We start from the raw sequence: 27,937 nt of genomic DNA, 5'->3' as shown, positions 1-27,937 counted from the left end.
GCCACTTGAAAAAATAGTCAGGCGGACTACCGTTCTTTTCTCGTAACGACTCTCTCCATGTGATGTAACGAAAACAAGAGGCTGACCTCGCTTGCTCTGCAATGCCTCCCACCCGCATGGGGCTATCAGACAAAAAGCCATGAAAATAGAGATTCTTCGGCCGGCTTTTTCGCTTCTCTCTACCAAATTTCTATACAACAACAATATAACTAGGGCGCTGATATTCCCCCCCCCACCCCCCCAACTGAACGGATAAATCCCCCCTTTAACGGTTTCTGTGAGAGTTGTTCACTGCTTGAGGATAAATTCACCCCCTTTAACGTTTTTCATTCCCTTCAAAATCTAACAGATAACGTTGGGTGGGGAGGGCTAGGAGGGGGGATTTTATCCATCAGAGGGGGGGAATATCATTTCCCTATACAGAGATTTCAGGCAATAAACTTCCCCCTTCCCATTTCATCTCCTGTTTCTCACCTTTCATGGCTTCCCACCTGTCCCTCCTCCAACTCCCTTCTATCCCCACCCAATCCCTCCAAACCAAATTCCATCTCTCGGTCTTAAAACCCACCACTATCTCTTTTTCTCCTGCCAGATTAAAGAGTAAGAAGATGAACCCTCACTTCTCTTTCCTTTGTTGTTTGTTCTTGTTTCTTTTCACTTATACTGTTCATCTGTTCTCTGGTAATTATTTTCAGGCTCTCGGTACTTTCCTATTTCCTGCTCCTCTTCAAACGGTCGTGAACCGGATTCGACCGGGGACGCCGTGAAGGACGTTGAAAGATTGCTTGAAGAGAAAAGAAGGCAAGAGATGGCCGCACGAATTGCTTCCGGGGAATTCACCGTCGAGCGAACTGGGTATTTGTTTTTTTTTAGGTCTCTGTTTTGTTTTTTAGGCCTTAAGACAAATAAACAAAGAAAAAAGATAGAAAAAGAGAGGGGAAGGGTTGATTCGAGACAACACCTAGAGGTTCAATTCGAGAGAAACCATGACTCTTCTAAACAAAGTTTTTTGTTGTTGTTGTTGGCAAATTCTTTATATTTCCATTGTAATACAACTATTTAAATACAAGAACAAAGGTATGTGTACTGCACATCACCAATTCATTTGCTCACTTACAAGACACATCATCATCAACAACTAACACTTACTACCCCTAAAGCACATAAGCCATAAACACGTAATAGCTACATTAGAACTACCTAGGGCTGCAACAGGGTCGCGTTGGGTCCTGTTTTTCAAATTCCTAGCCCAACCCTGGATCCCATTATCTCGGGCTTGACCCGCCCTGACCCTCAGTCAGGGCCGAAAAACCTCAACCCATTGCCCGCCCTATAGGGCTCAGTGCTGGCCCTGGCCCGCCCTGATTGGCCCTGATTGGGCAGGGCCGGGCCGGGCCGGCCCTAATTGACCCTAGTGCAAATACCTGTTAAGAGTGCCAAAAATAAAGCAACCACTTATCATATAGAACAAAATGATCAATAAACAGAGAAAGGGAACAAAATAAGACAATATGAATTCAACAACATGACGGGCAACAGAGACAATTAATAATAATAATCTAAAGAAACATCAATCCTAGAAAACGTTAGCAAAAGAAACATGCACAGATGATTCAATTCTATAATAGAAATCTTAGGGTCGGGCTGGGTCACGTACCCGAGGCATTAACCTAGAACCCGACCTGACCTGAGTCAGGGTCTAAAAAAATGAACCATGACCTGCCCTCAGGGTTGGAAAATCCAGCCCTGACCCTGTTCGGGGTCAGGGCGGGTCAGGGCTGACAGGGCCAAACTTGCACCCCTACAACTACCCCATAAGCACCATAATAATATGCACATAAGATGACTCTTTTCATCTATATGGGAATTCATATGAGTTGAATTTGAATTGGTTATGGAATTTTTATTTATTTTTGTTTTGTTTTCTGGTAAAGTTTTATAGGTCAATTGAGAAAAGGCCTGACAGATTTGGGTGTTCCTGGAGAGTTCCTTGAGTTCCTGTCAAAATGGAACAAAACCCGCGAAGAACATCTGAAAATTCCAACGGCTAAAGGAGCGATCCGTGCTCTTAGGGGCCAGGCCTTCTTCCTTCCTTTATACGAGCTTTTCATCACTTATGGGGGATTGTTCAGGTTGACATTTGGTCCCAAGGTCGACTTTCTCATTGCCCAAAATAGATGTTTCTTCTCCTCATTTTACTATGTGCAATTTTGTTTCAAGAGTAACTAAATTACCATTCCGTTGTTCACTTGTTGTTTACAGTCCTTTTTGATAGTCTCTGATCCTTTGATCGCTAAGCATATCTTGAGGGACAACTCCAAGGGTTATTCTAAGGTGTTGATTCGTACTTTTGTTTGGAGAAATTGAGCTCTCACACTCGTCTCTTTGGGTTCTTTGCTTTCTCAAGATTCATCCAGCCCCCGGCTATTTTTTTGGTTGTTTCTGTACAGGGAATTCTAGCAGAAATTTTGGAGTTTGTCATGGGTAAGGGACTGATCCCAGCTGATGGAGAGATCTGGCGGGTCCGACGACGGGCTATTGTCCCGGCATTGCATCAGAAGGTCTAAGTTATTTTGTGGATATCATACTTCCACTATGTGCTTTTGTTCTTGATTTTTTTTCTGCTTATCCCTGCATGTGGAATGTTTAAGACATAGACTTGAGTTCGAAGTGCTTTTGGCGTCTCATTCTTAGACACTGAACTTTCCTTTGATTTTCATTTTTAGTATGTAGCAGCTATGATTGATCTATTTGGAGAAGCTTCAGATAGACTTTGCAAAAAGCTGGATGCCGCAGCATCTGATGGAGAGGATGTGGAGATGGAGTCACTCTTTTCGCACTTGACATTGGATATCATTGGCAAGGCATTATTCAATTATGATTTTGATTCTTTAACAAACGATACAGGAATAGTCGAGGTATGCGTATGAGTATTTCTGTTACTCCCTGCATTTTTACCTATTCTGCTTACATTTTCTTTATTCAGTTATTTTATTTTCTTTGGATAGTCATTATGTCACATCCTTGTTTATATTGGGCATGTTTAGGCTGTTTATACCGTGTTGCGAGAAGCAGAAGATCGAAGTGTTTCTCCTATACCGACCTGGGAAATTCCAATATGGAAAGATATTTCACCACGTCAAAAGAAGGTCACAACAGCCCTGAAGTTGATAAATGATACACTCGATGTTCTAATCGCAACGTGCAAGGTAATCTTATATGTATTGCTGAAAATAGAGATTGTAGCAAACCACCATCAGTCACCACTTCTTTTTCGATACACATTTGTTAATGGGAGAATAAAGGTACCATTCTTGTGTGTGTGTGTGTGTGTGTGTGTGTACCATTCTTGTGCTGATTGGAGAGATTATACTCTTACTCTCATGGAACCTTTTACTTTTACTAAAAGAGCAAGTTTCTTTCTGCACATACGTGCTGCTTTGAATTAGTCAATGCTGTGCACTTGTTTTAGCATTTAGCTTAAATAAGCACTCTTGAGTCATGTCTGTGCGGGCACTGAAATGCCTGTTTCGATGTATTTGTCCATTCTTTTCTGAATTCATTTTTTACCACATGTTGCTGCTCAATCCATGGATTGAAATTTCGGTTTCGGTGTCGGTTTCGACCACAACCGAAACCGAAATTTGGTAAAAAAAAATAAATTCGGTTTTTGCTGAAATTTCGGAAAATTTGGCCCAAATTTGGGTGGGAATTTTCAGCCAAAATTGGAAATTTTGAAAATAAAAAAATAAAAAATTCGACTGTTTCGCCCGAAATCTAGGCCGACACTGACTTAATGTACTTTCGGTGTTGGCCCCTGCCGAAATCCAAAATTTCGTTATTTCGGCCGAAATTTAAAACCATGGCTCAAGCTTGGTTTTGGTCTGGTTGTTGTCTCTGCAGAGGATGGTTGAACAGGAAGAATTGCAGTTTCATGAGGAATACATAAATGAGCAAGATCCTAGCATTCTTCGATTTCTTTTGGCATCTGGAGACGACGTATGTCAAACTATTTTTATGTTTCATTATTATTCGTTGGCAATGTATCCGTATGTTTGAGTTTTGCATACCTTGTTTGCAGGTTTCTAGTAAGCAACTCCGAGATGATTTGATGACAATGCTTATAGCTGGGCATGAAACATCTGCTGCAGTGTTAACATGGACCTTTTATCTACTTGCAAAGGTATTGAATTTGTATTAGAGAATTCAGGAATTAGTCAGCCTGAGTTTTTTCTTCTTCTTCCATTTGTAAAGTTACAGGGCATGGTTATCAAACTACATCACCTAATTATACAATACTACCAAGTTAGGGTTCTTTAACTCAATAACATTTTACACCATTGAATCAGTCCGCTCTATATAACAGTTATATATATATATATATATATATATATATATATATATATAGAGAGAGAGAGAGAGAGAGAGAGAGAGAGAGAGAGAGAGAGAGAGAGCCGGCCAACATAGAATAGATACACTACGCAACCAATACCAAGCAGTTCGTTCAATTCTTAGGAAGAAGAAGGATCCACTAGGAATGAATGGGAAGACTGAAAGAATTACACAAAGCTTGATAAGATACTGGGCACCCCCAATTTGCTAGCTCGGATAGCTGAGGGCCGGTATCCGCATGGGCTAGGGTGACATCCTTAGATCTACGAAGGAACGCCAAAAGTGAAGGCAGATCTCTGGGTTTCCACTCCATAACGTACACAAAGAGTCACTGCTACCGAAGCGACTAGCTTCTACTGGAAGCAAAGCTTTGTAGAAGCTTCTAGAGGCATTTTGGTAGGAAGTAGGGAATCTGTCTAAGGGAAGCCTAGATATGAGAAAAGAGTTTCTACACACTAGTGTAGATAAGTTGTCTACACACTAGCTTAAAATACAGTGGGGGCCACATTGTTTGGGTGATCCAAAGCATTCATTTGATTGGCCCTCACATAGATATGGTGTGCCCAAAAAAATCAGCTCCATAGGATCATTCTAACCATTCGAACCATGGAGGCAAATCTGTCCCTGAACACATGAAAAACTTAGTATTGAAAATAACAACATAATAACTACATAGGTCCCAATTCCCAACCATTCAAAAAAAAAAAAAAAAAAAAAAAAAACTACATAGGTCCCAATAAAATGTGGTTTTAGCTTGGACCTTTTAATTTACGGAATTCAAAATCTGTATATGTCCATATAGCTATAGCTTAAAAGCAATACCATTTTTTTTAAAGGAAGAGCAATATCGTTATAAATCTGAAATATGAAAGATCTCTTTATAAATATGCATTTATATCTAATGCTCAAATATTTGATAGATAATTATGAATTTCATGGACTGGGAAATGAATATAGTTAAGGAACTGAAGAGTGAGAAATACACATAACACACGTCTACAATCTCTATAAGAAATGGTCAACATTATTTTGTAATATATTATCCAAAACAAGTATTACGTGACCCCTATCTTTGAAAAGACAAGAAGAAGAAGAAAAATGGAACTATGCGGGGGGAAGTTTCTTTTCCATTATGAAACATGGTGTTGTACATATATTGTGCACTTATACCTTACATTGGGGTATCTATGTCCTAAAACTCGATTTGATAGGGATATTTTGTATTCATATATAATCGAATGAGGGTGGTATTTTGGTTTCCTGGGCCAAAACTTTGTTCAATTTGGAAGAGGAGGTCATTGGGGTTTATGGACTGTTGTTTTCACATAATTCAAAAAAAATAAAAAAGACTGTTGTTTTGATGCATACAGTATCAAACTAATGATCCTAGCTATTGATCTAACAGACAGATTTGACTTAAACTTTACCCCATAACTGACACCTCATACTAAAGTTTCAGCCTGATTAAACGTTTGATCTAGGTTTGGATATGGATCTGGGTATTGTCAAATCCTGCGTATTCGAAAAAACTACCAGATTTTAATTTTCTGTGATTCAATTGTTCTCAAACTTTGTTATTTTCTCAGATTAGTGATTTCCTACGTTGTGCTGAAAAGATCCAACAGTCGAATCTTTGCTGATCTGCTGGGCCAATTGCTAAAATTAGCTATTTCCCTAAATCCGAAAATTCAAAGTTGTTTTTTCTTAAAATCTTTAGATTAGATTCTATCTACTTCACTTATAGAATCCAATACCTAGTCCTCGTAGTCAATCATAACCTGGGATTATCCTACATCAACTTAGTTTAGTTAATGTCTGATTAATTATTCGTAGCTTTGATCAATTTCCAAAAAAAAACATGTTGGTAGCCTTGATTGTGCAATAGAAGCCACATACGTTCTCCAATTCAGGTCGATGCCTAAGGAGAGGATATTTTCACTCCAAGTTTAGTTAATGCACCATTAACTGTTGGTAGCTTTTGTTGTGCAATAGTGAGGCGTGCACATTCTCAAATTCAGGTCGATGGTTAATGAGAAGATGCATAATCGTTGTCCAATTCGATACTTCAAGGTATGTACACATAGGATCAGTCATCAAGACCCGTTGATGCTAACTCATTTCAATGTCAAAAGGCAAATAAGCTTAAACTTTGAAGACAAGAACATGTTAAAGATTCAATGTTGCAACTAAAAGGAGTTTTTACATATGGTTCTTGTTGTAGCCGACCGCCTCAAAAGTGGGGATAGCACCAAGTCTCTGAGGAGGGGGTACACTTCCATGTTTTTTCGGCACTTCATGTCACAATGCTATCATCTAACATCTCTATTTGTATTGAATAACGTGGCACCTTGATCCTCCAATCAAAAAGGCAATTAACCATTTGGTTTGTCTCAGGAAGCATCCGTCTCCATGTAAATTGCATTGTGGTTATGCATATCAGCTCAAAATGTGTTTCAAATTGAATAAATATTTCATATTTCTATTTTTGTAGGAACCAAGCGTCATGTCCAAGCTCCAAAATGAGGTTAGTTCTTGAAATTATATGTTGCATTCCAATCAATGTTATCGGACAGAGTACTTTTTCATATTATTTATTTAGTTGGTTTTTTATCACTTTGGTTTGATTGATTTTAGTTCTTAGGTTGATTCTGTCCTAGGAGACCGCTTTCCAACCATTGAAGATATGAAGAAGCTAAAGTACAGTACCCGAGTAATCAATGAAGTAAGATGCCAATATCTGTCAATGAATGCCTGGTTCTTACATATTTAATTATTTATGATTCACTTGAAAGTTATTTCCGTAGTTATTTATGTTATCCAGATCTATCTGTTCCCTACATTGGTATTTTTTTTGCAGTCCTTGAGACTCTACCCACAACCACCGGTGTTAATTCGCCGTTCTCTTGAGGATGATGCACTTGGGAAATACCCCATTAAGAGGTTGTTGTTTTGAATCAAATATTATATGTACTTTTATTAATTGCTAGTTAGAAATTTGTTTTATGCTTTTCTCTTGAACATATGTTGGATGTTTTTTGCTCTATCTGTTCATAAAACTCCTCGGGTCAATCGTTGACTCATCCGTGTCAACTCAGTTTTGGTCCTACCAAGTAAATAAAAAATTCCTTGAATCAATCATTGACCCACACTTGTCAACTCAGTTTTAGTCCTACCAAGTCAATCTACAACTCCTTTAACTCACCTGCGACTCAATTTTACTCGGAGCGAGTTGTTCGTCCAAGTTTGAGGTTTTAAAGGCCGTGCTCTATGAAGAATTGTGATATCTTTTCAGCTAACAATTTCTTTGTATGGGAGAAAACCATTATTTAAATTGCTGTACTTATTCATGTCCTTTTATTAGATTCCATAATCTCAAGAATTTTTGACCAATGAAATAGTGGAAGACATGGATTCTGTTTTTAGTGAATTTCTGATTCCTAAGGATGAACTTGCTCTCCACATCTAGTTTCAATGAGTCTGAAATATTATCAAACCTCAACCATTTCTATCTGGAAGGTTGGATTTTTTTAGTTTTCATCAAAATCCAACTTTCCAGATAGAACTCATTGATGAAAACTCCTATATAAACAATAATATCTATACAGTTCTTAGAAAATAAGGTTAATCCCATTTGGGAAAAGGGAAGTGTTTAGGGAAATAATGTGATAATGATTTTTTTCTTACATCTGGTTAACATAGAGATAATATCCATTTAATGATGTCATCAAAACAAATCACATGGAGAGCCAGTGGATATATTTCAGTATTTCCAGTTAAAATTTGAACTCCTATATAGGCAATCATATATTCGTACAGTTCTTAGAAAATAAGGTCAATCCCATCTGGTGAAAGAGAGGTGTTCAGGGAAATAATATGATTAATGTACCAATCCTGAGCAGGATGAGCATTCTGCATATGCAGTTGCAACTTGCTTGTCAGTATGGAAAGTTATGCTACTTAATTAACAAATGATATAGTACTAATCTACTGAATTCTAGTAGGAAGATGAGGGAAATCACTGAATTCTCACATTGATAGGATAATACATTGCTGCAGGTAGAAAACTGGCAACAGTGACACTAGGACAACATTTAAACTAGACCCCCAGAGTCTAGTTTTCATTTCTTTCTCTTTTTAATTTCAACATAATTTATGAACAGAAAAATTAGGTAACATGAAGTCCCCATGCATGGGCCGGGTCTGGTCCTCAATGAGCCAATATCAAAATTGACATGATTCCTAATATACATATCTGCTCCCAAGTCCCAACTCCTTGGTTGACTGAACTGTACCCTACTAGAATTTCCTCCTGATTCATAGGGGAACCTAATGACCTCAGTGCCATGAATATTAAGAAAATGGTAGATATAATTGTTAAACCTAAAGGTATTATTTGGTCACAAACGATAGCGTTTTGGAGGTTTATTCATTTGGCAAATTTTAGAAAGTTATTGTCAATCTGTAACGGTGGATATTGCCAGATTTTGCAAAAATTCTTATGTGCAGCTCTATGGGTTTCAATCTCTTCTGATGTTCATTTGCAAAGCATGGTCCTTTCGAATAGGCATTGATGATGGTGGGATTTCGGAATCATGGATGATGCCACCAGATCTGGTCAAACTTAATTTTGTTGTTGGATAATGGAACAGTATGAGGGTGGTTGAGTCACTCTGTAAATTCTGTAATAAATTTCATTATCAATGTGTTTCTGTGCATTATACCCTAATATTTATTGAAAACTATCACTTGCCTGTCTCCATCTGACAGAGTTAATTAATGTTGCACTTGATCACAATTAAAGAGATTGACCACACATTTAAATTTTAACCTTTGTTGCCCACATTGAACTCACACATATTTATGTTACTCCAGTTATCATTTATCTTATGTCCTTCCTAACAGCTAGATCAGATTTATTTTCTTTTTTCTACAATATGCATATACATGTTTTAATATGGTCTAAAAATCTAATTACCAATTATTTGCAGTTCTTTCAACTTGGGCTTTTGTTTCTTACTTTATGATATTCTAAGAGGGAACATGTAATCCGAGCACAATGTTAACATCATTTCCTTTTTAATGTTAGGGGAGAAGATATTTTTATTTCTATTTGGAATCTGCATCGCAGCCCTGATAATTGGGTTGATGCTGATACTTTCAACCCTGAAAGATGGCCTCTAGATGGACCAAATCCAAATGAGACTAATCAAAACTTCAGGTTTGATTTACTAGTTTTCTGTGTTATTAAGTTCATCTTGTAGAGTATTTGGTGTCTGCCTGTCTTTGCTTTGTTATTATAGCTGATTTATCAAACTGTCCTCTGTTTTCTTCCCTACTGTGATTGATCACTCCTTTCCTTTTGATTATTTGATTCCATTTTCTGTTCCTGTGCTGCTTATGGGTCAATTCAAGACAAGGATTTAAATTTTCGTTTCAAGGGTTGATTTGTGGGGGCTGAAACCTTTGAGTCCCTCAAAAAATCCTAAATAATAATGAGAATTCGGGGAAATTTATGAAGTGTAAAATGTGTTATGGTTTCAAAAAAAGAAAAAAAAATCTTCATTTTTTTTATGATGCTGCTGCCTATGAGATGAAACCCAAAGACAAGATAAAAATAAAAGAGGGATAGTCTTGCATATGAACTGTACAACATAACTTGTTTCCATGTTTAAAATAGAAAAGAAAAACCATTTCGTTTATCACACCCTGAATCAATCATGAACCTTCTTATATCGACAAGCCTCTTTCACCTTAAGTATCATTCTTCACTGTTTGCTAAGTCTTCATTGAATTGCTGTTTCTTAGTCAGCATACACTCACCTCTATTCGTTCAAGAAAGGAAGATGAAGTTAGACAAAAGGAAGGAGAAAGATGTTAGTCAAACTTCATTAACCAAAGAAATAGGCTGAGATAACTATTTTAAACAGTCTACAAACACCATATCGTGGAAAGAAAAAAAAGTGCCTTCTGGGATTTTAAATGCAAATAATAATAGTTTTAAGTTTTAAAACCCCTCATCCAACTATGTTCCCTTGAAACATAGAAATCTATCATCTTAAACTTTTTTAACAGAACACAGCATACTTTTTACTCTGTATTATGCCTTGATCTGTCCCTATCACTTCTATATCCACAGAATAATGGAGCAGGCCTAGGTCTTTCCTTTCAAAGTTATGCATCAATTTATAGGATAAGGGGGGTCAAATAGGAGAAATTGGCAATGGGATTCACTGGGTACCTTTACAGTCATGTCTTTCTATTCTCGCTTCCTTGAACAAGAGAGACCATCTCTAGCTAGGAGAGTCTGGATTTCCAAGGCCCCCAAAAGAGTCGAGGGTTTCTGTTGGATGACATGTCTCGACAAAATTCTCACTGCTGATCACCTCAGTCACTATAAAAAAAATCCTCGTTAATCACTGTGCTCAGTGTATCTCGGACACCAAATCTGTCGACCACCTTTTGATCCATTGTAGTTTTCACGATGGACATGTGGTATTTTCTCTTCCACCTCCTAAGAATTAGTTGTGATTTTCCTGATTGGATTGCTGACCTTTTTATGGCATGGGGTTTTCCCCCTTGGTGCTCTAGAGGTAAAATCCTCTGGAACTGCTTCTTTCCTTAACTGAATCACTGGATGATGGCTAATAGTAACCTGATTCTTCCTACTGGGCCCTCATGGTGTTGCAATAATTGCTCAACTTCTTGTCTCTATGTCTCAACTGGGAGATCTCCTTATGGAGGTGATGATTTCTAACAACATTATTTTGTTGGGAAAAGGCTTTGAACATCATCCCTTGTCTCTGCTGCTATTTCAGTGTCCTAATACCCAGCCGTTATTGCTGGTTCCCTTGAATTTATGGTCCAAGACATAACATGATGGTTTCCATCTCTCAGTGTAGTTGAGACAGATCATCTAACCAAACTTCAGTTTTCATCCTACAATTGAGCGTACAAATTATGCCCAAGATAAATATTCTGGACCATTCATTCCCCCAAGCCGACTAAACTATTGGGATTTTTTTCTCTATTTCAGTACATCTGTCTGAAAATACAGCAGATTAAGATGAACCCTCTTCAGTCGTATTTAGATCAAAATACAAATTCTATATGAGAACTTACTGAAAAAACAGGTCAAGTGGCAAAAAGCTGTTTTGCAGACATCCACTAATGCCTATGGGAACTTTCTGGAAAAACACGTCAAGAGGCAACAAGCTGTTGTACAAACATCCACTAATGCACGTTTTCAATTGAAAAGATCAATAAGGGTTTCAATGATAAGAAATGAAGTTATAGGACAAATGGACAACAAAGCCAACAATCCAACACCGAACAACTGTCACCCTCAATAAGCTAACTTAATTTCAATCTCCGTCAAGTGGCAAAAAGCTGTTGTACAGCAGATTAAGTTTGTTGTGTTTGAGGTAAGGTGCTATGTCCCCCTCATTTATTTTTTCATTCATCAATAAAATGTAAGGTGCTGGCCCGGGTTCCTAGATAAATTTCGGGTTAAAAAAAAACTTAATTTCAATCCCCATGCTAATACACCTTAGAAAAATCCAGCATAAAACACAACCACCATTAATCACTTTGATTACTAAACAGTCCCAAACATCGCACTTAATATTAAATAGTAGCATCTAATCCAAATGTTGAATTATCAGAGGTTAACAAATCAGTCCAATCTTCAATATCAGTACTGATACTTTTCAAAAAAGAATCCAGCAGAAAACATTGCAGCCCATTGTTACTGATGCAGATCAGGGTGCACAGGAATACATGGAAGCTCAGGATCAAGCCAAGAAGAAAGGCATCTAGGGTTTGTGAATAAGCCCTCGATTTACCAAAACTGGGAGGGCATCTCATTGATCAATGATCCAATTCATAGATGAACAAGTCCATCAGCGATTGAGGGTTTGATGGATCAATTTCTCTATTCAGTTCAGTGATGCCTTTTTCATTCTTCAAAGTTAAATACTTTTCTGATAACGAACTGTTATTGAAGTTGCTTTTTCTTCTGCAATGAATGATTGGGTCTTAGTTGAAGTGCGGGCTCCTTGCTGTATTTGCTGACTTGGGAATTCATCTGTATACTGACAAGTTAACTACACATGCTTCTGCTGACCTGTAAAATTTAGAACTGTGTTTTCCCACCTTATGACATTGGAAGCCATGCCAACCATGTTTTTGAACTGCATGAACCCTGAGGATGAGCCGAAGTATGTATCTGCCAAGCGCCGCAAACTGAGCCCATGAAACATAATTATTGTTAAATTTACTTTATGCCAGGGACGAGGGACCCATCATTGATGTTGCATAGTTACTTTTCATCTTGACTGAATCTATTTCTGTTTACGTAACTGATATTAGAATGGGAAAATCAATCATTGTTTTGTCAATGCAACTCTGCTATTTTATTTTTCTTGTTATCATTTGGTGGGTATGCTATTACCATAGCCATGACATCAAGTCTAATTCTTTCAGTTATTTACCCTTCGGTGGAGGACCACGGAAATGTGTAGGAGACATGTTTGCAACATTTGAGGTAATCTGATTAACACAAACTTTTTTTTTTATACATAAAGCCAGATAACAATCAACTAATCAAGAAGTGTAAATTATGATTTGATCAATGAAAAGAAATGATTGAGAGAAAATCAGTGCAAATTCAGCAAAAAGCAAAAAGAAGGCCTTTGCAAACTCCTTGACTCTATGCATAATATAGTTCAAATAGAATCAAAGGAGCATGCATACGTCTTTGCATGCTGAGAAAGAAACCCCAATCAAATAGTATCCAATCTATGTTAACATGGATTCTTCTGAATCGGTGAACGTGTGGGACACTACTTCAAGATTCACTGTGTTACTTCTAGAACTTCCTAAATACTACAACAAGCTTACAAATATCGCACGGTTTGAGTTTTATCTATCCGAATAGGAAGTAATTTATATGGAAACAAAGCATTATATTTACTTAACGTGGCAAAATCCTCGATGTATGACAATATTGTCATGTAAAAGAGTCAAAATTAGCCAAATCTATGAATCTTTTTTGTTTTTTTTGTTTTTTTAGGTTAGCTGGCTCGTATCCGTATACAATACATGAATGCTTGCTGTTTTGCAGACAGTAGTAGCTCTTGCAATGCTTGTGCGGCGGTTCAACTTTCAAATTGCCCTTGGAGCACCACCTGTAAGTCCCCTTTCTGTTACATATAATCTCTCATTTCCGCCTAGACCAGACCCAACAGGAGCAATTTAACGAAGCTCGGGTAATCAATCCATTCAGGTGGACATGACAACTGGAGCAACCATCCACACAACCGAAGGGTTGAAGATGACGGTTACGCACAGGACGAAACCTCCAGTAATTCCCAGATTGGAAATGAAAATGCTGTCAGTAGATGGTGATGAAGCTATGGAATCTTGCCCAACTGTGGTCGCAGCATCTGTCAGTGTCCCTCAAAGGGAACAGTAAGCGAAGTTTTGCCTACACATTCTTAGTAAACAACCTTGCTGCGACCTACAACAGCGTAGTGTTTAAATGAAGTGGCAAGAGGTTCAACCTGAAAGGAAAAAGAAAGTTTCTAAACAATGCTGTAAATGCCTCAATTAAGATGGTTTGGATTTGAGTAACTAACTATTAATTTTTTTATTATCATTGTGTTATTCTGTTTAGTCTATTCTTGTCCAGATTGATGGTATTTTGGTTTCAGCCTTGCTATGATGTAAGGCTGTGTTTGGATTGCCGGAATCAAGAATCAGAATTGAAATCATATTCCGTTTCTCCCTTTAATGGAACAAGAAAAAATAAAAATAAAAAATAAAAATCATTCAAAATAATTCTAATAAAAGACGGAATCAGAATACCATATCTTGGTATGGAAAACAGATTCCAACATTTTTCTCTCTCTAATTCCACCATGGTGTCAATTCCGCCCCGTTTTTGTTGGATGCACACCCAAATTTCAATTTCTACCGCATGGACCCCACCATGGCACCGTCGACGTTGATCATCAGATCTCTGAATCTTGTTTGGTACCAACTTCACTATCTGATCTCGACCCTTGATCAAGGGTTTATTAGATAGATGTCTTTTACACCATCGATTCTTCCCATGCCTCGATCTTACGAACGCGATCTCCGTTTCCTTATGTTACTTGTCAATTGCCACCTCGTTGTTAGGGGTGGCAATGGTTCGGTTTCGGTTCGGTTCGACCCTCAAACCGAAATTTGAATCGGTTTGGTTTGGTACCGAACCAAAACTGAATTTCCAGTTCGGTTTCGGTTCGGTTCCGCCAATTTTGCCACCCCTTACTCATAATAATTGGAAATATTCGGTTTCGGTTCGGTTTGATCCCCAAACCGAACCAAACCGAAACCGAATTTTCGGTTCGGTTTAGGCTCGGTTCCGGTTCGGTTCGGCCAATTTTGCCACCCCTAGTTGTAGTATAAAAACTAAGAAGTATTCAGAAATACACAGAGAGGGTGGCCCGGTGAAGAAATGGGGGCGAATATATCACTTCCCTTAAATTATCTCTGATAAAATTCCCAACATCCTATCGACAGCCAATACGAAAGCAAGTTGTGATAATTATCCCGGTTTTAGGAAGCTACTATCGAAACAAATAAATTCAACTCACATGAAACGCACCTGACAAGACAGAGGAATCTCTATCTTCTCTCTCGGAAGTTCGAGCAACAGAGGAGGATCGATTCTCCATTATTTCTTCCTTACAATTGAGTCACTCTCAGATAAACGAAGAACAGGAGAGAATGGCTTGTGGATCTGTTGGACATGGAGTCTTGCATTTTCTCATCTCTCCAACAACAACACCACCACCAAAAAACATCAAAACCCTAGCTTTCTCTGTAACGGCTAGCTTTATTCCCTGTAACAGGATTTTGGTTTCCCAGAGTAGGAGGATGAAGAGGGATGGTTTTCTTCTGCAAAAGGCATCGGCTTCGGTTGATCGGGTTGAGCTCAACGAGAATCCTGAAGGGATCATCTCGGGAGAATGGCCTGAGAATTTCTCGCTACTCAGCTATGATGATTTAAGAGCATATTTGGAGCCCGAGATCTTCAAGGAAAAGGTTCATTTCTGCCTTCTTCTTTTTTTTTTTTTTCTGAATCTATTTTTCTTTGGTGTTGTGTTGTTGATTAGGATCGATGGACGTATGATGGGTTTTCTAATTGTTTGATTTTTGTGCAGATGCAACCTTCTGCTCTTCTGGGTGAGGTCATGTCCACTGTAATTCGGACAGCGACTGCAGATCAGACGCTGGACGAGATCGATCATCACTTCCAGATGGTTTCAGGGCTTCCTGTGATTGATGAGGGGTTGAGATGCATTGGAGTCATTTCCAAGAAAGACATTGCTAAAGCTTCAGATGGGGTTAGTTATCCCTTCCTATTATCTCTGTTTTGCCTTTCTAGGTGTTCCAATTTCGTTTTTGAAATCTCGAATTAACAGACTGTTTTTGTGGATTTTACAAATTGAAGCATGAGATTATATTAAAAGAAGTTTATGCATCACCTCTTTTAGGGCTCTTCTCCTAAGATGTTCATGAATTTGGCTTCCCTGCTTGGATAATTTTATCTTGAATAAATCCCAAGGATTAGCTACCCTGCTTGTATAACATACCCTACACATTGGGGCTGTTCTTGATGAGGATCTCGATAGAAAGCCAATCGGGAGATAAGGTAAACCCCAGCTTGCTTTCCCCATGGAGATCAGCCCCTTTGACTTGCAGATGTGGAATTTGTTACAAAGATGGCATAGCTCTATCGGTTGGCCACAAAGTACTTGGATTCTAAATTAATTCTGTAGATTATTCTGGATAAGTGATCAAAACTATACATATCTAAGTATTGCTTGCTCCTAGGTAATTGAATTTTGCTTTAGTACTAGGTGTTGGTTTTGATGTTGCTTCTCTTCTTCTTCATCTGCTTTTACAATGTGCTAAAAAGGAAGGTAACTCAAATTAATATAAACCCACATTAGAAAAAGAGAGCATTTTGAGAGATTTTATTTAAGATCCCTCATTTCTTTTCGTAGGATTGAATAGGGAGATATATTTTCGAGAGATGAAGGAAAGAGATCTTGGGTTGGATTTTGGAGATTTTTTTGGGAGATTTTACCAAATATCTCTCCTCTTTATTTTTGCGCTGGGTTTTGGCCGGATTGAATAGAAGGGATTTTGGAAAGAGAGACGCAGATGTATAGAGAGATATCTTGGGTTGGATTTAGGAGAGCTTTTTGAGAGATTTTAGCAAAGATCTCTCCTTTCTTTTCGAAGGATTGAATATATATATATATATATATATATATATATATATATATATATATATATATATATAGAGAGAGAGAGAGAGAGAGAGAGAGAGAGAGAGAGTGTATGTGTCTGTTTCCCAGAATGACAATACCACCTCTTGGGGCGGGTATCAAGTTCGGCCAAAAATTCCTCCAAACATTCCGCCGACAGTCCTCCTATTCCCACGCTCGTTACATCCAAACGCCTTAATTGGCCAAAAAGAAATCAGATACCGATTCATGTTACCTATTCCCGCGTACCAAACACACCCTTTAGGTTTTTCTTAGTTGTTCGTACATTGGAAGACTTCAAACAAGTTTGCTTGTATCCTTTGATGCAGAGTGGGATCTCAAGTGTTAATATGCTGTTTTATTACCATAAGGATTTGCAATGGAAATGTCTCTCTCTCTCTCTCTCTCTCTCTCTCTATATATATATATATATATATATATATATATATATATAGAGAGAGAGAGAGAGAGAGAGAGAGTATATATATATATATATATATATATATATATATATATATAGAGAGAGAGAGAGAGAGAGAGAGAGAGTTTTAGTGGGATTTCAAGGGTTAGCCTGCTGTTTATTACCATAGGGACTTACTATGGCAACCCAGAGCAGTAAGGTCTAGATTGCTCGAGCATTTTCTTTAATATTTACATTGTGTCCTATTTTTTGCTACATTATGGCTATATGGTGTCTCAAGTTGCTTTATGAATTTTCTTTATTATTTGTGCATGCCATAATTTTTGATACATAATGGCTACATGTCTTCCTACCTTTGGTTTGAAGGATGTGGATCACTATCATACTAATCCTTTTATCCAAAAAAGTTTAGAAGGGGATAGCAATTTCTGCCTCCCTGTGAGGATTGTTCTTAATCTCAGCATTAAACAAATAAAGATATATAAAGCTGGTGCAGTGAAGTGCATGTACCAATGTCGTGACTTATGCACATGGACATATTTCATCAAGATAATTTATAATCATTGTAGTAGGCTTCCTTTTTCAAGTATCTTGCATTGAGGAAATAGGGCAGCTGCTAATCATCTTAGTTAACTATGTGATATTCTTTTGTAGAACATGCACCCCATAAAACGTATGGATCCCCTCTGTGGGGTCAGGAAAAAAACTTGTATCAAGATGTTGTGAGGGAATTTTTCTATTTAGAACTAGGTGCATATTCTAAAGTGTCTCTCAGTCACCCTATTCTCTTGTGATTGTTCAAGCCTGCTATGACAGATCTGCCCATACCCCGCAATGCACACACGTCTCATCTAAGAAAAAGCAATGCACACATTTCTAAGAGCTCTACTTGAACAAGGCAGTGTTTATGTACTCTGACCCAAACACAACACGCAAGGTAAACATGAGTCAACTCAGCCGATTCAATGATTGATGCTGTCAATTTTTCACTTGCTTGAGCAAGTGAAAGAGGCTTTGATTGACTTGATAGGGGAAAACTTGGACTCGGACTAGAACTCGGCCAAGGTTAAACCGAATCGAATTAGGTGAGTCGATGATTGACGAGTTTTGAAAAATTGAAAGAAGGTGAGCTTCTCTTTTCTTGCCTTTGGTTGCCTTGTTTTTAGTACTACTATGAGTGAAATGATCTGAATATTGTGGGTCAGGCGAACCTCGGGTTTCTAGACAGGTGATAAATTAATAACATTTTGTAGGGCTCTTTATTGGCATCCAGTATGCTACCAGGAGAAGTTTTTTTTTTTTTTTTTTTTTTCTTAAATAAAAAAAAATAAAAAAAATAAAAATGGACAATTCATAAAAATCCCGAAGGCAAAAGAGGGTACCGAGAAGGTCACTGCAAACGGCCAAAGAAAACAACAAACAAAACCTAAATCAAGAGCAAAACAAACAAAGAAAAACGAAGCATCAAGACAATAATACCTCAACCTAATAGAGGGAGGAAATCAAAGAACGTGATCTGATCTGTGCCTAGACAATACCTAGCCAAGTGATTTGCATCACTATTCGCATACCTCCACACATGACTCGCAACTATATCAACCCTCCAAGCAAATAAATAATCTCATCCAAATAATCGGCAAACCTCCAAGGAAAGTTATTCTCCTCCAGCCACCCAATGATATTGAGGGAGTCTCCCTCAACAATGATATGATCAAGCTGCTCCTGATGGATACGATGAGAAGCATGAAGGAGCACAAGAACCTCCCCTTCATTTGAATCCTAAATACCAATAAGCTCTGAAAATGTCCAAGTAGTCTTGTTATCATCGTATCTAAGATGACCACCAACACTCAACGACCCTGGATTACCGATAATATCATCGTCGAAATTAAGCTTCCAGAACCTAGAGGAGTGGTTTGCGTTCTTCTGATTCTACATGGGTGATTTCTTCCCTATCGCTCTACCAGCATTTCCGACTATTATCACGATTGTCACGAGTATTAGGCATCAAGAATGCCTCCGACGAATTACGACTCCTACTGCTTGAGTGGGTTGCCTACATTTTTTATCCGGACGGACTAGAACTCGAGGGCGAGTTCTTTTCAAGTGGGGGAGAATGATGCGGATTGTAGGCCCAATAAGGGGCATATTTGCCCATTAGGATTTATTTCCATGTTATTTAGATTCTAGGATTCTTATTTCCATGTTATTTAGTTTCTAGGATTTTATTTTTATGTTTTTAGTTTTAGGGCTTTTATTTTCCATGGAATTTTATTTCAATTGCCTATAAATAGGCCACATTTATTGGGGATTTTTAGTTTTGGATTATTAAAGATTGATTGATTTCTCCCCTCTGCAGATTTCTTATTCTTCTTTTTCTCCTCTATTCTCCATCTCCTCTTCTTCTCGTGTTCTTCTTCTCCTTCTCCTGTCTTCCTCTTCTTCTCTTTTTTCCTCTTTCTTCTATTTCTCTTCCCTGGCCTGCATCAATACATTCCCGAACCCCACCGAAGAGCTCTTGCTTCCCCCTCGTTAGTGCCATACACTCCGTTAGTCCTGAAAAGGGAAGAATCAACCTTCCACTAGAGTTTCGTGTGATTCCACCAATGCTCACATGTCCAGGATTGTCTTTTGAGCTTCCATCAAAGTTGAGTTTCACCCATCTGGTTAGGGGGAGGACACACCCACACACACACACACACACCAATGCAGCAAAATATTCTTGATCGGTCTTTAGAGTACCCATGACAGACCAAAACAAATGGATAGTAGCCTACCATAGTTGATGTGAGAAGGGGAAATGTACCATTAAGTGATTCAAAGATTCTTCATGTTTGTACATTATTATTGTTCAATATTTCATTTTGTAAGGGAAGTTATGGATGACTGTTGACCTGAATGTTGCGGCACAAAGCATCTTCCAATTGAGTTATGGGCTCATCCTCAATTCAGGACTTGCTTGAACAACCAATTCCTCAGAGTATCTAGGTTTCTTCTTGATATGGAGATTTAGGTGCAAACGGACGAATAGAATGTGTTCTCTGATGAGGATCTGGCATCACAGTCCTCCGCTGTTCTAATTCTTCAGGTACCTCGAGCATCTGCATGAGTGTCAGCATGTTGATTTTTGGTCAGTTGAGGACCTTGGACCATCAACCTGCATACCATCTGGTCTCTTTGGCGATAGAGGAATACTCAGTTCCCCAACAGAGAATAATTCATCCGCATTTTCTGGGGCAGTCAGCATCATGCTATGGTTTTTTGCACCATTTTGGATTGGAAAAAGGACATGATGGTTCATTTTTTGTTAGAAGCTTTACTTTTCTCAACTATTTGTTTCAACATGACCACCCATTTCCAAGTTCAGTTGTTCCAATCGTTTTCCATTGCGGGTAAAACCGTCATGAGCACTGATTATTGCTTTCTCTTGGATCACCAATCACAAATCCAATGTTTCTGATTGTCACTGATCACTGATGGTCATAAATTCCAAAAGTAGATGTCAGAGTTCAAAATGGAAAATTCCATTATTAGTTAAGTACTTGGTCGTGGGTACTTAATGCTGACTGTGGACGCAATTGCATTTTGGTGCAATTCTTGTCAAGTAGGATTCAAATTGTATTGTTAATAGTTTTTCTATGCGAATAGAATCAGATTATAGGAGTTTTAATTGTAAATCGTGTGATTTAACAATGATGATCTGATGCTAAATTTCTAAAAGCTTTTTAGGAGTTGAAAGGAACAATCCTTGTATCTAGATGTGTGGACTATCGACAGTCCATTCTTAAGGAAGTATCCCAAGTTTGAGTTTGAGTTTTGTTAGTCTTGTTGCCTATGTTTTCTTATTCCTTGACAATCCTTAAATATCTGATATCGATGATGTATTTCTTTTGCTGTTACCATTTATATTTATGAAGCTCAAGTCTAAGGTGGGGGAAGTCTTGTCATCTCCTGCCATAACACTCTCACCTGACAAAACAGTTTTGGGTAATGTTTTCTACCTACCTACCTCCAGTTCATTTTTCTTTCTATGATGAGGATCGCTTGAGCTTGGGTTACTGAAGGAGACTCCTCGTCCATATCATTTCAGATGCTGCAGCTTTGATGCTCAAGGAGAAGATCCACAGGATACCAATAGTGAACAAAGAAGGCCAAGTTTTAGGTGAGAATCCATCCTATATAATATATAAGCAAAAACCCCCTCCTACGTTTTAGGGGTGCTAATTAAAATTGAGTTCCTTTTGCTAGTTATACGTAGAGAGATGTGTCGATGCTAATTCCCCACGCTTAGCTTGTTAAGTTATTCTCTGAATAGTCTTTTTAGTTGAAGGAGACAACTCATTTGGGATGTTAAAACAGGCATGGTTACTCGCACTGACATTTTCCGGGCACTGGAGGGCTTGCCGGCATGAGTTTCTGTGTTCACAGCTGACATTTTCCAAGCATTTTGGAGGGAGTTCTATGCGTGCATCAGTTGGTGTGCAGGTGATAAATTAGAGGCCGTGCTTTTGCTTTTAATCTATGTACATAAATATGAACATGTCTTGCACATTGAGAGATAGAGGACTTTGTACTAAGGACTTCGTAACAAGTATTCGATATGCAACTTCGTAACAAGTATTCGGTATGCCCGCCACTCGTAACATGATGATATATGTTCCTGTCTTTCCAAAATTTTGAAGTCTGGAACTATTTGAAGTAGGGAAAACGGGAAAAATGGAAATGGGAAAGGAGAGAAGGCTGGTGGTACGAGCCCAAACTGTAGTGCTCTGGTTCATTGGTGGGACCATATTGGGCCCATGAAAAGGGATCCTGTGTTGAGTCTGTTTGACACTTTAAATGAACCAAATGGAAAATGGGAAGGCAAAGTTGTAGAAATGCCATAAAATGGAAAGAGAAAATCCTTAAATTAAACAGGCCAATCGATTTTATTACAAAACTTCCATTAAATTTACAGAGACTTTTATATATCAATAAACTAGGAAAGCATTACATCACAACTAGGTCAAATAAAAGAAGAACCGCATACATATCAGAATGTAGATGTTCCCTCTGGATTTGAAGTGACAAGGTGTTCTTCAATCACCATGTCTCCATCTAACAACTTCTCATGCAATTACGCACGCCTTCGTGTGCGTTCTATGATCACACCATTATTACAAGCCTCCTTTTTTACAACTTCCATTACTTACTTTAATGGGAGTAGCCAAAGAGAAACCCAGAAGGATCTTTATCCAACTGCGAAAATTGTGATTACTTGAAGGCTGGCTTAGCAATAGAAGATGAAGAATATAGAAGGGATGAGGCAGAGAAGCTGGTATTATTGCTTTGTTGGCAGGAGGATGATGACGATGTTGTGGGTCCTCCTTTTGTGTCATCTTGGTGGGTTGCAGGGGACCCCTTGAGGAGAACATCCACCTTGGCATACTCTTCTCTTTCATGCCTAATCTCTTTGAGCATAGCAGCTACATCTTTCATGGTTGGTCTTTCTTCAGGTGAGGGGTTGACGCAGAGTAAAGCCACACCCAATGCCTGTAAAATCTCTTCCACCTCTGATTCTGGCCGACCACGCAAACTTGGATCAAGGACCTCAATACCTCCCTTCCTCTGCCTCACCCAGTCCACCACATGGAGGCCATCGGGTATTGTTGGATCAATGGGTTGTTTGCCTGTCAACACCTCCAATACCACCACTCCATAGCTGTACACATCACTCTTCTCTGTGATCTTCATCATATACCCATACTCTGCAACACAGAGACAAGAATGTAAAATGCTTTGTTATGTAGTGATAAGGAAACCAAAGGACTCGAGTTGAAAACAAATACCAAACAAAGTAACCATAGCAACTCTTTACATTGGCCTCTAATTCAAGGGCTTGCTCATCAATTTGGATAAAAGGGAACTGATATTTACACCTTCTCGATAGATGTAGCCATCTATTTATTTAAAGTTTAAACTCGAGATGTTCATAATGTATATGGGTGTATCTGTCAATTCCCTTAAAATGGGGGTTTGATCACAACTTCATAATAAGCTGTTCTGTGTCGTTTACCCTCTAACAAAGTCAGATCTTTGCTCTATTTAGCAAAATAACACTACCGACTGTGTAATTCATCATCTAAGGGGTGATGGAGATGGAATAATTAGAATTTAAACCTGAAAAAGAGTATTTTGGTCATCATCTAAGACAGTTTTTATGTTTCCAAAGTACTCAAGTAAATGAAAGAAGAGACCAACCAGGAGCAATGTAACCGTAAGAACCGGCAAGGGTGTTGGAAGATCTTGCAAAATCCCCATCATCAACCAGCTTCGCAAGTCCAAAATCAGCAATGTAAGGCTGGAAATCAAGGCCAATGAGTATATTGTTGGCCTTGATATCCCTATGAACAATGGGCGGCACACAGTCATGGTGCAAGTAAGCCAAACCCTGAGCCGCACCCAAAACAATATGATACCTCAAATCCCACTCCAAGCAAAACCCACTCCCTCTCCTCTCATGCAACAAACTCCCCAAACTCCCATTCGGCATATAATCGTACATCAACAACCTCGTATTCTTATTCCAACAACACCCCAAAAATCTAACAATGTTCTTATGCCTGATCGAACCCAGAGTCTTCACCTCCGCCGAGAACGAATCCCTAACCCCACCACAACCCTCATTGTTCACTGCCATTGTCACCGGCCATAGCTTCTTCACTGCTATCACCTCCCCGTTGTCCATGTCCGCCCGGTAGACCACCCCGGAGCAACCTTTTCCGACCACGTTCGCATCGATCAGGCATCGAACGACTTGATCTACTGAGAAATTCAGCTTCTGGAATGGAGTGACTTGCCACGGCCATAACGATTCACTTCCTGTTTCCAGATCTTCCTCATCTCTTCCTTTTGATCTTCTTGATCTGATTGCCGCCACCATTCCGAGTAGCATTGATATTGTTACTGTGATCAGTAACGCCATTGCTAGCTTCAGTCTTCGGGATCTATTTTTGTCGTTATCAATCACTATCCCTTGCCCTAATTGGCCTAGGAAACAGGACGCGCCGGAATTACAGAGGCCTTGGTTGCCGGCGAGATCTGTCGTGGTTAATTGCCGGAAAAGTTTGGTGTCGGGAAGGTAGCCGGAGAAGTTGTTGTAAGATATGTTGAGGGAGACTAGGTTGTCTAGTCCGGCCAACGGTGTCAGATTTCCGGCGAGGTTGTTGTGAGAGAGATCGAGGACTGAGAGTTTGCTTAGGTCGGAGATCTGAGTCGGGACTGGACCGGTGAGAGCGTTTCTGCTTAGATTAAGAGCAATGTCAAGGGACTGGATTTTACACAATTCGATTGGAATGGTGCCTGAGAGATCGTTGCTGCTTAGATCGAGAAGCTGAAGACTCGAACAGAGGCCGAGAGAGGCCGGAATTGATCCGGATAAGGAATTCTCACTGAGAATGAGTTTGTTGAGAGAAGATAAACGGCCGAGATTTGACGGGATCGGACCGGAGAACTGGTTCAGAGAAAGATCAAGGATCTGGAGACCGGTTAGAGAAGAAAAGGATGGAGGTAGGGTTCCTCTGAGAGTGTTGTTGCTGAGATCCACCATCTGGAGCTGCGTGCAATCTCCGATCTCATCCGGTACCGATCCGGCCAAGCGATTGCCGGAGAGGTCTAGGAAGTTGAGTTTCTTAAGTCCTCCGATTTCTCTCGGAATCTCTCCGCTGATCCTGTTGTTTCCGAGCCGGAGCCGGACAAGAGAGCTCCCGTGCTGGATTTCCGGGGGGATCGAGCCGGATATATCGTTCGAGAGTAAAAGAAGCTTCGTCAGATTTTGGAGCCGGAAAATTCCCGGCGGGATGATTCCGGTGAGAGAGTTATGAGACAGATCTAAAACTTGGAGGCTGCTACAATCTGCTAGAGTCGAAGGAATGCTCCCTTCCAGCTGGTTCTGCCACGCGAAGAAAACATTTAGCTGGCCGAGATTTCCGATCTCCGGTGGGATCAAGCCGGAGATCTGATTCGTATCAAGCTGTAGCTGAGAGAGACTAGTGAGATTCGAAATCACAGAAGGAATCGAACCAGACACATTGTTGTCGCTCAGCATCAGCTCTTGAAGTTCCGAAAGTCGTCCGAAAGAGGCCGGAATCCCGCCGGAGAACGAGTTAATAGACAGATCGATCACCTTCAAGCTGCTGCAATTTCCAATCTCCTCCGGAATCGCTCCGACGAGATTGTTCTGCCATAGCAACATCTTTTCCAGCTTCCTCAGATTCCCGAGCTCCGGCGGCAACGAGCCGGAAAGCGAGTTCTCATAAAGATATAGATTAACAAGCTCCGAGCAATTTCCGATCTCCTTCGGGATCTCACCAGAAAGCATGGCCGTGTAAACAGAGAGAGTCTGAAGCTTTCCAAGGCTTCCGAATGAAGCCGGAATCGTGCCGGAGACTTTTGTATCGGCGAGACCTAAGACGGTGAGATTTCCGCATTTTGAAAGATCAGAAGGAATTGCTCCGGCAATATCTTTATTCCCTCCGGCCCGGAGGACTTCCAAATCAGATAGTTTTCCGAGCTCCGGAGGGAGATTTCCGCTCAGCTGATTGTCGAACAGATAGAGATTCTTCAGTCCAATGCAATCTCCAATCTGCGGCGGAATCTTTCCGGTGAGCTGGTTGGAGTTCAAATCTAGGGTCTGTAGATTCTTAAGCTTTCCGATAGTGACAGGGATAGTTCCAGTGAGAGCATTAGAACTAAGATCAAGAATAGAAAGTGCAGAATAGTCTCCAATTTCGTCGGGAATACTACCCGTTAGATTGGTAGATGAGAGAAGAAGCTTTTGAAGAGACGTGAAAGATGAAAGATGAGATGGAACAGTGAGAGCAAGATCAACGGACTGGATTATAATTTCGGTGACTAGTCCGTTTGGTGAGCAGGTAATGTGGGTCCAGTTGCATGGATTAGAGTCGGAAGGATTCCAATCAAGAACAGAAGAAGAGGTAGTGTTAGTGGTAGTGGTAGTGGTTCGAAGCCAAGAGAGAAGAGCTAGAGCTTCGTGATTAGAAGAAGATGTGGGTTTTACAAAGAAGTGGAGGAAGAAGAGAAGGAGAAATGTTGAAGGTGTAGTTGTTTTACGGCAAGTGGTATTGTGCCTCGACCTCGGCATCGACATTGCCCCAAATCCCAACCTTTCTCTCTTCTCTATCTCGTATTTGCATCGGGTCTTAAACTCACCTCTCTTGAGCACCCTCTTTTTCTTTTCATTAGTATAAGATTGTTGATAGATCGCGTCACGCGCAGGGAGGAGAGACACCATCTCTGCATGAAATGCTATTCTATTACGCATACCAATCTCCTTTCGACTTTTGGCATCTCTCTCTCTCTCTCTCTATATGAGGTGGGTAATTTAATTTAGTTTTTACGAGGGAGGTTTGTGCAGGGAAATGAATTTTATTTGTTAAACAAAACTAGAGGTGACCGACCGGACTCTGTCGATATTGGAGTAAACAAGCCACTTATACAGCTCATTACTTCTTGGAAGTTATTATATCTTTGTTTTGTTGTGGACTTTAGGTCCTGCTCCGTCAATATATTAGTTAGCTTCTCACATGGAGGGAGAGAGAGAGAGAGAGAGAGAGAGAGAGAGAGAGAGAGAGCCATTTCGCGGCTCACTTTTGCAGGGAGAGAACAGCCACCTTCCATGAAGCAGATTTTCTTGTGTGACGAGGTGGCTATTCTCTCGCAAAAGTGAGCTGCGAAATGGCTTTCTAGTAAACAGTCTACCAAATCCCTTATAAGATAATTGCTTTATAAATAGTTTAGATACAACGGGTAATGAAATTCCTTCTTTCACAGCACATGCCTAACTCAGATAGGTCTAGTTTCCCCCTGCCGTTAATGGGCGGATAGTCACTTATTATTATTATTTTTGGTTATATAAACCGGTCAAATAGACCTATAATCACAATTTGGGAATTCATTAACAGTATATAATATCGTTATAATATGTTGTATTAGCCATAGATTAAGGCCTATCAATTGTCCAACATTTTTAAATAAGTAAATAAATACATTAACATAATAAAATACCATTATCCATGATAAGGCCTACCAAACAAATTTTATTAATATTTGAATTTATAATAATTTGAGATAAAATGGGGAAACTTAATGTATTTTAATACGGATGATAGATAAGGATATAGTGATTTTTAATACGGATGATGATCGCACCCCTCACTTTATTAAAAGTATGGCATGGCCCGCACATAGAATGATCCAAAGTGTCCATTAGATGGGCCACAGCCTAAATAGGTTGTGCCCCAAAAATTATTTCCATAGGTTGATCCTAACCCTCCGATCCATAGAGGGTTAGGATCAACCCTCTAACATTTAGATCCTAGACCATCCATAGATGAAAAAGACATCCTTTATTATGCATTCAAGTTATTTCATTTATGCCTCGATCCTACGAATGAGATCTCCATTCAACATGTGACCTGGACATACCATGTCACGTTGGGATGGCCCATTGACCCACAATCGCCATTACTAACCACGAGAGATTATATGATGAATGGCCGTATAAACACGTAAAGGAGGTACAATAGAAGTACCACCCTTGATATTTGATCCGACGGCAGCTCCTCAAAATGTGAGCTGCTGTTGGATCAAATATCTAGGATGGGATGATGACCTTCGGGGAGGAAAGCTGTGAACGAATCTGATGCTTGAAGGTTTAAAGGACAAAGCGCAGTTGGAGGAAGGGTACTACGTGTTTATACAGCCATTCATCATATAATTTCCCCACTATGTCATGTAAGCCTCA

General features: G+C 39.4%; 3 protein-coding genes across 3 annotated transcripts; 2 read left to right on the top strand and 1 right to left on the bottom strand.

The window, feature by feature from the left end:
- Positions 1–106: 106 nt before the first annotated feature.
- On the top strand, positions 107–14,064 carry CYP97A3 (cytochrome P450, family 97, subfamily A, polypeptide 3). The gene is made up of 16 exons (XM_077370747.1): positions 107–600; positions 696–855; positions 1,935–2,151; positions 2,263–2,334; positions 2,451–2,561; positions 2,727–2,918; positions 3,048–3,209; positions 3,904–3,999; positions 4,082–4,183; positions 6,884–6,916; positions 7,034–7,114; positions 7,250–7,332; positions 9,479–9,610; positions 12,874–12,934; positions 13,514–13,579; positions 13,676–14,064. Exons 1-16 carry the CDS (start codon positions 480–482, stop codon positions 13,862–13,864), a joined length of 1,878 nt encoding a protein of 625 aa, XP_077226862.1. The 5' UTR covers positions 107–479; the 3' UTR covers positions 13,865–14,064.
- An 880-nt stretch (positions 14,065–14,944) lies between these two features.
- On the top strand, positions 14,945–21,760 carry LOC143862039 (uncharacterized). The gene is made up of 5 exons (XM_077373032.1): positions 14,945–15,480; positions 15,600–15,782; positions 21,051–21,120; positions 21,224–21,295; positions 21,493–21,760. Exons 1-5 carry the CDS (start codon positions 15,163–15,165, stop codon positions 21,543–21,545), a joined length of 696 nt encoding a protein of 231 aa, XP_077229147.1. The 5' UTR covers positions 14,945–15,162; the 3' UTR covers positions 21,546–21,760.
- Positions 21,761–22,037: 277 nt separating this feature from the next.
- On the bottom strand, positions 22,038–26,466 carry LOC143862038 (uncharacterized). Its single transcript, XM_077373031.1, has 2 exons — positions 23,374–26,466; positions 22,038–22,880 (listed from the first exon to the last, which is right to left on the bottom strand). Exons 1-2 carry the CDS (start codon positions 26,453–26,455, stop codon positions 22,387–22,389), a joined length of 3,576 nt encoding a protein of 1,191 aa, XP_077229146.1. The 5' UTR covers positions 26,456–26,466; the 3' UTR covers positions 22,038–22,386.
- Positions 26,467–27,937: the final 1,471 nt, after the last annotated feature.

This window comes from Tasmannia lanceolata, unplaced genomic scaffold, assembly GCF_043159265.1.
Source record: "Tasmannia lanceolata isolate RefF3 unplaced genomic scaffold, GAP_Taslan_0.1 ptg000037l, whole genome shotgun sequence".
In the NCBI taxonomy this organism is placed as follows: Eukaryota; Viridiplantae; Streptophyta; class Magnoliopsida; order Canellales; family Winteraceae; genus Tasmannia; species Tasmannia lanceolata.
This window is presented reverse-complemented; position numbering and strand designations above follow the sequence as displayed.